The 9,470-nt window shown below is 42.4% G+C and overlaps 1 protein-coding gene across 1 annotated transcript; it reads right to left on the bottom strand.

Moving 5' to 3' along the window:
* Positions 1 to 322: 322 nt before the first annotated feature.
* clu (clusterin) lies at positions 323 to 8,224 on the bottom strand. The gene is made up of 10 exons (XM_053445107.1): positions 8,088 to 8,224; positions 4,895 to 5,056; positions 4,485 to 4,633; positions 4,101 to 4,271; positions 3,803 to 3,973; positions 3,484 to 3,697; positions 2,775 to 2,915; positions 1,514 to 1,740; positions 1,201 to 1,388; positions 323 to 935 (listed from the first exon to the last, which is right to left on the bottom strand). Exons 2-10 carry the CDS (start codon positions 5,010 to 5,012, stop codon positions 923 to 925), a joined length of 1,392 nt encoding a protein of 463 aa, XP_053301082.1. The 5' UTR covers positions 5,013 to 5,056; positions 8,088 to 8,224; the 3' UTR covers positions 323 to 922.
* Positions 8,225 to 9,470: the final 1,246 nt, after the last annotated feature.

Below are 9,470 nucleotides of genomic sequence, written 5' to 3'. Positions count from 1 at the left end.
CTGGTTCAAGAAGCCGAGGATTATGGGTAATATCCACTTCCTCATTCATTCAGGTCAGTGAGTGGGACCTTGAAGTCAGAGTTCATCATATTAACTTAATCTGAGGACACAGAGTCTGACAGTCACCACCTGTGGCTGCAGAGGGCGCTGTTGCACAGTAGTAGTTACATAGTGTAGCTTTAAATTTTGCTTTATCAACTTTTACTTGAGACTGGGACATGTTTTGAGAATTGCTTTGTATAAATTACACACCTGGTCATGTTCATCATTGAGTTCCCTGAAGAATCTCACATTCAGAGGAAAAACGTGCACAGAGACGCGGTAGTTTGAGCAGATTTTATGAAATCTCTATGCATTGCTTCATGGCTTCATGGTTTGTACAGAGCAGCTCCAAGACGTCCTGACATATCAACAAGTTTTATTTCTCCGATCAGTGATTTTAACTCCGGCATCTTACTTCAAACCAACTTTGATAAAGACTTATCAGAGATCTGTCGAGTAGATCAGGTCATTAAAGTCACTGAAACAGCCTGAATTAACTTCCTATTGTTGTTTTTTTTGCAATCAAAACTATTTATTGAAGCATCCTGAAGAAAATAGTTGAATCTACATGTGTGAGACAAGCTGAATGCAGAGAATAAACCATGACAGAGAGAATTTGTTTGGCTTTGAAAAGGAAACTTCATTGAAATGCTGCAGCCTGTTTTCAGACCAGCTCACCAACACTATGATATAAACTGCAAAGGCCTTAAAATGTAGATTATCTAGCAAACATCTCCTCTGACAGCAGGACACACGACGATATGACTCTCTGAGGTGAAACTGTTTGCAGAAGCAGGAAATCAGAGGTTTTACATCAGGATCAGTTGGGGGGGGTTCTGCAGAACATTCTCTCGTCAGCGGGCAGAGCAGAGCGAAGGGTTTATTTCACCAAACTGTAAAAGAAATCAGAATAAATACAGATATTAGAGGTTTTTTAATGGTTTGGTTGAATATATATTTGTCGATATGAGCCTTTCACAGACGTATTTGTATCTGTGGATATGTTTGACGATATCAAAACTTTTAATTTACTGAATAATTAGCTAATTTCAACTTTTTACTTTTAGTATTTTCTGTTTTCACATCTAAATCTCAAATAAACACATTTCCTTCCATAATAAGTTGAACTGTTCCATTAGATGTGTGTCTGACACTCACACTGCAGTTTCCTTGTAGCGGTCCAGCGCCTCCTGAGCCACCACCTCGGAGAACTTGGGGTCGGTCCAGGGGATGTCGCCCGACACGCTGATGTTCATGGTGGGGGAATCGAACAGCTGCAGGGACACGTCGGTTTCTCTCGGCTTCTTCTCCTCGTCGGGCTTCTCCTCAGACTCCCTGTCGATCACCTGCAGCACGGAGAGGGTGGAACAAACTGCACCTTCATTACTGAATCTTTTATATTTCCATCAGTTTCTTTATTTCTAACAGGACTGCACATTTCCAGCCTCTATGGATGGAGACGCTTTGGTACCATCTGAACGTGGAAGATGCCGTCCTGGCTGTCGGTGTTGTTGGCCAGAGAGGACACCCAGCCGAACTGCTGGTTGAACAGGTCCAGGATGGAGGAGGTGTTGAACATCTGCTCCTCGAACCTCCTCAGCAGGGAGTTGTACTGCTGAGAGAAGCGCTCGGCCATCGCCAGAGCCTCCTCCAGGTCCTCCTTCAGGGGGCCCTCCAGAGGCTTCCTCCCAGAGCAGTCTGTGAGGAAGGACGCCATAATCATCATCATCATCATCATCATCATCATCCTCATCAACATCATCCTCAGCCTCATCCCCAGGCCCATCCTCATCCTCATGCCCATCCTCATCTTCATCCTCATCCTCATCATACTGGAGGACACACATGATGATGACGACCTTCCTCCCAGAGCATCATGTTAGGAAGGTCGTCATCATCATCATCATCATCATCATTATCAACATCATCATCCTCATCCGCATCATCAACATCATCATCCTCCTCATCCTCATCAACAGCATCCTCAGCCTCATCCTCATCATCATCATCCTCATCAACATCATCCTCATCCTCATCCTCATCATACTGGAGGACACACATGATGATGACGACCTTCCTCCCAGAGTATCATGTTAGGAAGATCATCCTCATCATCATCCTCATCCTCATCCTCATCATCATCCTCCTCATCCTCATCCTCATCCTCATCATCAACATCATCCTCCTCCTCATCCTCATCAACATCATCCTCAGCCTCATCCCCAGGCCCATCCTCATCCTCATGCCCATCCTCATCTTCATCCTCATCCTCATCCTCATCATACTGGAGGACACACATGATGATGACGACCTTCCTCCCATCATGTTAGGAAGGTCGTCATCATCATCATCATCATCCTCATCATCATCATCCTCATCCTCATCATCAACATCATCATCATCATCAACATCATCATCATCAACATCATCATCCTCCTCATCACCATCCTAATCCTCATCCTCATCCTCATCCTCATCATCTTCTTCCTCCTCATCATCATCATCATCAACATCATCATCCTCCTCCTCATCCTCATCCTCATCATCCTCATACTGGAGGACACTCATACTTACACTATTTATTTAGTTATCAGTTGTGTTATTCCTGTTCTATGTATCTGTTAATTTAAAGTATTGCCCCAGTGATGCTCCTGTGTTATTTAGCTGGAGCCACATTCTGGATGAAGAGTAACATTCTGTCCCAGACGTCCCCTCAGAGTTGTCTGTCTCACCAAGGTGCTGGATGTCTTTGCACTTCTGACACTCATCTCGGAACTTGATGCAGCCGGCGGAGTTTCGACGAATCTCTCTGCAGGTCATCCTGCCGGAGCCAAACGGCTGAGTGATCACCACGTCCTCCTTCACACTGCCGTCTGCAAGATGAGACACAGAGAGGAAAAATACTTCATTGCTTGAATCTTCCCAGCAAATGTTGATTTTAATTGTTTTTAAAAGCATCTTCACCTCATACTTTTAGTCCTGAAAACCATTGAACAGTACTTTACACTTTGTAAAAAAGGACTTTGTATTAATTAAACTCTCAAACACTAAATTCCAGTTTGTCGTACAGCAACATGCGTTTATCCATCTATTCTTGGGACTTTTAACTTGTGAGTTTGTTGTTTCATTTTGATTTGATGGGAAATGTGTTAGTTCTCTCCCGTTGCTTTAAAACCTCACACAACAAACTTCTGTTATGGACGATTAAACGCATTAAACATTGTAAACATGCACATGACGACATGTGAATGTTTCAAATAGTGATTTGGACGCTTTAAAGTATTTTTACTCTCAGGATAGGACACCACTAAAATGTTAAAATGTTTTGTGCTACTAAATAGTGAAAAAAAAATAACAATAAACTGTGAGTTTTAGATTCAAACGCCCGGATCCAGGATTTCCTCTTCACCCGTTGTGATTGTGGTTTGAGGTTTGTCGTACCTTCGTTGGGAGCAGTGTCGGTGTCCATGTCCATCATGGAGTCCATTGATCCGAAGAAGTTCTTGCCCATCCCCGGCATGGAGGAGAACAGTTTCTGGAAGCCCTGGAAGGGATCGGGGAACAGAGAACCGATACTTCTTCTGTGACGAGTGAACGGGCTCAAGAAACTGGGGAGAGAGAAGACTGGAGGGTTGAGGTGGACGTGGGCGGCCACCTGAGGAAAGAGCAGAAATGATCCATCACAGAACCTGTTTGTATTCTCCATGTAAGTGAACTGTTATCACGTGAGGCTCTAGCTCATCTGTGAGAGGAACCTCACCTTCATGCTGTCTGAGAAGATGCTGTCCACGCCGTCGGCCATCACGGTGTATTTCTCCTCCAGGTTCTTGAACTCCTTGTTCTGGCGCCGGTCCTCCTGCTCCAGGACGTTGATGTTCTCCCCGTTGATCCAGATGGAGAAGGGAGACGTCCTGTTCAGCACATCCTCCAGCTGCAGGAACAGAAACCTCTTTTAAACCAACTTTCTTTGGTTAGGAGAGGAAAGCACTTTGTAGCTTTGTTTTTGAAAAGGGAAACATTTTTTGAATGACCAACAGGACGTCCAGTGTGAGTCTCACCTGACGTCCCACCAGCCCCGACCCACTGCTGCAGGTCCTGGAGTAGTATTTGACGCAGGTGTTCTTCAGACAGGGCTTGCACTCCTCCCACAGGGTCTTCATGGTCTCGTTACAAACCTCCTCCTCCTGCTCCAGCTTGGCCTCCATCTCCTGAGCTGTACGCAGAGCTTCCTGCAGCAACACAGGGACGGGTCACATATCGATAAAGAAAAGTGATTGGATTTAAGATTCTGTGTGGAGCAGTCCATGTATTTCTCTAAATAAAACAACATTTAAAACATCTGGGTTCTTTAAGTTCTTTAAATTCATTCATCTATCATTTGCAGATTCTACAATCCAAAGAAACTCCGTGCTGACGTTTGTATCACAGTAGTTATCACGTACGTCTTTCTGCTGCTTGGTTTTCTCCAGAGCATCCAGGAACTTCTTGTGGTCCTCTGAGGATTTCTGCATCACGCTCTTCATCTCCTTCACTCCGTTCACGGCGTTCTCAACCTGCTTGGCCACGTACTTCTCCCCCTGGAGAGAGAGCTCTGCAGGGCGAGGGAAACACAACACAACGCTCATGGCCTCTGTGACCTCACTGATCAAAAAGATCCATTTTCACTGATGCATTCAAAATAAGTGAAAATCCAGCAGTGGCTTGTTTTTCATGAAACAATGCGTTAAACTGCAGAATCCACAATGTTTTTGCGAAGGACTAGATAAAGATTGAAAAGACACAAATGTTTATTTTTGTGATTCGAGTGTTGAGTTTTGTGATGTGAGTATTTCTCAGGTGCTGTGAAACCTACGCTCGAGATCCTCTCTGGTCGGGGGGAGGATGCAGTTGGCTGTGGCCAGAAGAAGAGCCACCACAGTCAGAGACTTCAGCCCCTTGTTCTTCTTCATCATCATCATCATCATTAACATCCTCTCTGACTCTCACGGGGCCAGCAGGCAATGATGAGAAAAACCTGGAGACCCAATAACACACAGGTTTCAGTTTGGGGCCTCCTGACTGTGCTCATGTCTCTGTAATGTCCCTCCATCACCAGTAGAGGACGACCTCTGCTGAAATGACCTACGCAGTGGGAAATGGACGCTGGCTCAGCACTGACCTCAGATCAGAGACTGTGTCCTGTTTCACAGCAAAACAGGAACCAATCAATACTTAAATCTATCAGAGTCATGCAGAACGAAGGGATCGTCTTTCTCTGACGCCAAACTGACCTCGGATCAGTGTTTCCGGTGACTTTGACTGGTCTGACATTTCTATATATAAATGCATATATAAGTATGTATACACACACACACACTGGCCCTCTCTCTCTCAGTACAGATCTCTATGAGTCTAATCTCTCTACATTAATCCTCCTCTTTCCTCTAAACATGTTTTCATGTCCTGCACTTATTTCTGAGCACGGTTCCCTTATCGCCCACAATCTCCTTTTACTATGGAAACAAGCAGAGTGAATAAAATGTGGTTTCTGGCAGCAATTTTTCTAAAAACAAAACAAAAACAAGATTAACAAATTTGGAAAAGAGCCTGTTATTTAACTCCCTGGGTCAAACACTCTGCCTCCTCCATGTTAATGCTTAGGATGGAAATGTTCTTAAAGATTGGTTTCTGTCATTTGAGGTAGTTTTTTATCATTATAATGTTTGTATATGTCAATTGTTTATTGAATTCTTCTTTTAATTATCCATTTGATGCTATAAATACATGGGGGAATGTCATGATTGACAGCTGAAGCTAGACTCTGTCTCCAAAACCTTTGAATCTCTACTCGGATGATACGATTCTATGTTGTTCAGCAGAATTCAAGTTGTCTCTGGTCTCTGTTCTCATCACGTAACAAACTCAGGGAAGCAAAGCTTCATCTCAAAATGTCACCAACTGTTCCAAACCCTGCAGGACTGCACCCCCGCCTGGGAGCAAAGAAAATAACCCAATGTTCTCCCCGCTGCACGAGCACATGAGTTCCTGAGTTTAGCACCGAGCCACGGCCGCTCACACAATGAGTTCATTATTCATGTGACAATAAACCTCAAGCCCAATTACAGCGAGCCGGTGGGTGGAAAGCTTAGTAAACACGGAGATCTTTTTTTTTAATGAGGAAAAACAAAATGAAAGAAGTTTTCAACGTCACAGACCGAGAAAAACAAAGTGAGAGAGTTTAACAGAGAAGGAGGAAGAGGTAAAAGAAGTGAGAATGAAGCGGAGAGAAGGTGAAGTCATTGACGCAGCAGCAGAGGTGGAGCTGTGTTTTCCTGCTGAACAGCAGCTGCTGGATCCTGGTTACACAAGTGAAAGAATGCAAACTGTCCAGCAGCTCTGATCCAGATGTTGCTGCCTGCACGGCCCTCCAGGAAATTTAGCTTCAGCTTCATGAAGTGAAACACAGAGATGAGAGGAACATGTCCACTGCAACGTCATATCTAAAACCCTATCACATGACATTACTACATATTAAATCAAGATTATATTATTATTGTATTATTATCATAGACTATAAGAAGGTGGATTCTACATTTGGAGTGTGAGCGGTAGTAATCGGGGGGGGGGGGGGGGGTGGGGCCATGACAAGACATGTTCGACCAATCACGAGACAGTCTCAGCTGTCAATCATCTCATTTCACCTTGTTTTTATTGCCCTTGAACAAACATCAGTGCGATAAAAACAAAATAAAATTACAAAAAACATCTTTGAGAAATATTTTATTTGATATGTACTTTTTAATTAGGTCCATGTCCCATCTGCTAACATGGAGGAGGGAGAGTTTGTGACCTACTGCAGCCAGCCACCAGGGGGAGATAGAGACGCTGCTGCTTCACTTTTTAAGCTGTCATGTCGTCCATCTTAATATACGGTCTATGATTGTTATTTTTGTATTTAGGGCTGAAACAATTAATCAGTTAATTGGTTAATTAGTTGGTCACTGGAAAATGTATCTGTGATCATCGATTCATTGGTTGTGGGCTGTTGACAAACAAGAACATTACAACTATATACAATGCATTTTATTATTACTCTTTAATGTGCATATAACATACTGTCAAATTGACTGTCTAAATTCTTATTCTGTTTTTATTCATTGTTCCCCTAGATTTTTATCGTGATATGTTTCAATCCGTCTCTGTCACTGACGTCTGTTCAAACGTCTGTGTCTGAAACACCAGTTACAGAAAAAGTGTGATTTCCCCTCGAGATGCTTGTTTTAAAAATACGTACTGAGGTATTTATTCTGCGCCAGGAAGCGAAGAGGACGGAGCAGTGAGCTAATCTGGATCATCCAGGCTCCTTGTGTAAGAACTGGGACACTGGAGCCTGTGGCCTCGTTTCAGCCTCATTTTAAAGTGTTATGGGATGTTTGACCCCCGAGGATTCACCTGGCCTATGGACCTGTGCTAAATTCAGCTCAGGGTCAAAAGAGCAAATCTGCTTAGTCACTAAAACGTAGCCTACGCATTACTAATATATATCAAAAAGTCATTTTACAGTATTTATACTTGAGGATGACAATTGAATGTGAGTTATTAATAGAAATCCTTCCTGCACCTTTCTCCCGTCCATAAATCATCAAATAACATGTTTATAATCTTATTTTGCAGCAAATTGTGCAGCGGCGTCAGAGTTTAAATGCTCCTGCGTATGAAAGTGAACCAACCCACAATGTCATGATGTCATCAGCACTAATCCTGTTGTTTTTATCCAAAGATGGAGGTCACACCCATGAGTGGGCAACATAAACAACAACAAGCGCAGCCGTGAGGTCAGCATTTCTGCACCGACATTTAACAAACAACATTAAAGGCACATTATGGGGATAAATCAGAATTAGACATGTTGAGATGAATCTGGAAAACATGCATCATTCTAATCATCATTCACATTTAGTAAGAATTATAAAGCATAAAAGCACAATGCATCTGGAGAGGCACTTTTCCTCTGAGCATCACCGAGCTGCAGACGGAGAAGATAAACAGAAACTTGTGTGACTCACCTCTGTTGTGATCCTGAGACTCCAGAATGTCTGAAGGTGCCTCAGCCTCTCTGCTGCTCCTATTTATACCAGTGGATAACGGGGACTGGTGCAGACATGTGATTCACTGGGCAGGCATGCTGTCTGCCTCCGCTGCTGCAAGCTGCTGGGAGAGGAGAGCCTGTGTCCGGTGCTACCCTTCAAAATAAAAACCACACGATGGATGGATGGGTGTTTTAATGTGTTTGCAGCAGTCAGTTGATCTACAGGTTGTTTATTAACCCAATTGCATGAATCAAGAATATCAAGAATGAATGATTGCAAAATTAAATTAAACATAAGATAAGAGGAAATGTATTGATCCCATGTTGATGTAATTCACTTGTTACAGCAGCAGACAAGAGAAAAGTTCAAGATAGAATAAAACAGGCAATAAAATGTAGATGAAACCTGATAATTAATAACATTATATCGTATTATAATACAGGGCCATGTAAAGATGCACTAAAGTAAAAATAGGTGTTAGAAATGTGTAAAATATAATGTAATGTAGTATTTCTAATGCTGGTATTAGTACTTATACTTGAGTACAGGATATCAGTACCTTTTGTTGATGTTTGAAAACCCTAGAAAGTCTTTTCAGTGAAAAAGCTTTTAAAAAATGACCTTGCAGTGTTTTTATTCAAACTTTGAGCTATTATTTTGAAATCAGAGTGTGTTTTCCTGTTTCACTGTGTCTGACTCGACGCTGCTGAGCCTTTTCCAGAAGTGATGTAAAGTGTTGGCAGCAGCACCGAGACACACAAACGTGTATTCATCCTCATCGTGACTCAACATCTAACTTCACTTTCAAGTTACATTCATCAGAGATTTTATTCATAGAGGAGGAAAAACATAGAGGCAACAAATACAATATAAAATACAAAATCCAGACAATTAAACATGCAAAAAAACACACAAAGCAACACACAATAACCACAAACTGTCTTAAAATCACCACAAGGAAATGCAAAAGGACTACAGATGCAAAACATCCAGGAAGACACACAAAATACAAAAATAACCAAAATTGAAAATAAGAGTTTCAAATCATCCACATGCATTAACCATGCAGTTATTTAGTTTTTAATTTACAATATCTACTGTATAACCACACTATTCCTATACATTATTATATGTAGCCTGGTCAATGCTGTTAACAGAGTCATAATCCAATGTCTAATGAACTTAAAGCCGAATGGAGACAGTTCCTTGTTGACGAGGCTCGACTGAGACTCATTCATCTGCAGGTCTGCTCCATGTAATTGAATCAGGTCACTGAGCTTCTCATTGTTTTGATGGAAAAAGAGAAGCTTGTACCAGCAAGCGACACTTTCCCATCAGCGTGAGTGAGGAGGCTACTGG

This window comes from Pleuronectes platessa, chromosome 17 (assembly GCF_947347685.1).
Source record: "Pleuronectes platessa chromosome 17, fPlePla1.1, whole genome shotgun sequence".
NCBI classification, from domain to species: Eukaryota; Metazoa; Chordata; class Actinopteri; order Pleuronectiformes; family Pleuronectidae; genus Pleuronectes; species Pleuronectes platessa.
This window is presented reverse-complemented; position numbering and strand designations above follow the sequence as displayed.

Excerpts from the sequence above, each read along its gene's own strand:
- clu (XM_053445107.1), bottom strand. The coding sequence starts at position 5,012 with ATGTTAATGATGATGATGATGATGAAGAAGAACAAGGGGCTGAAGTCT. Across the intron at positions 4,272-4,484 it reads AAACCAAGCAGCAGAAAGAC|GAAGCTCTGCGTACAGCTCA; the intron begins GTACGTGATAAC and ends GTGTTGCTGCAG. Across the intron at positions 1,389-1,513 it reads GCATCTTCCACGTTCAGATG|GTGATCGACAGGGAGTCTGA; the intron begins GTACCAAAGCGT and ends TCCGTGCTGCAG.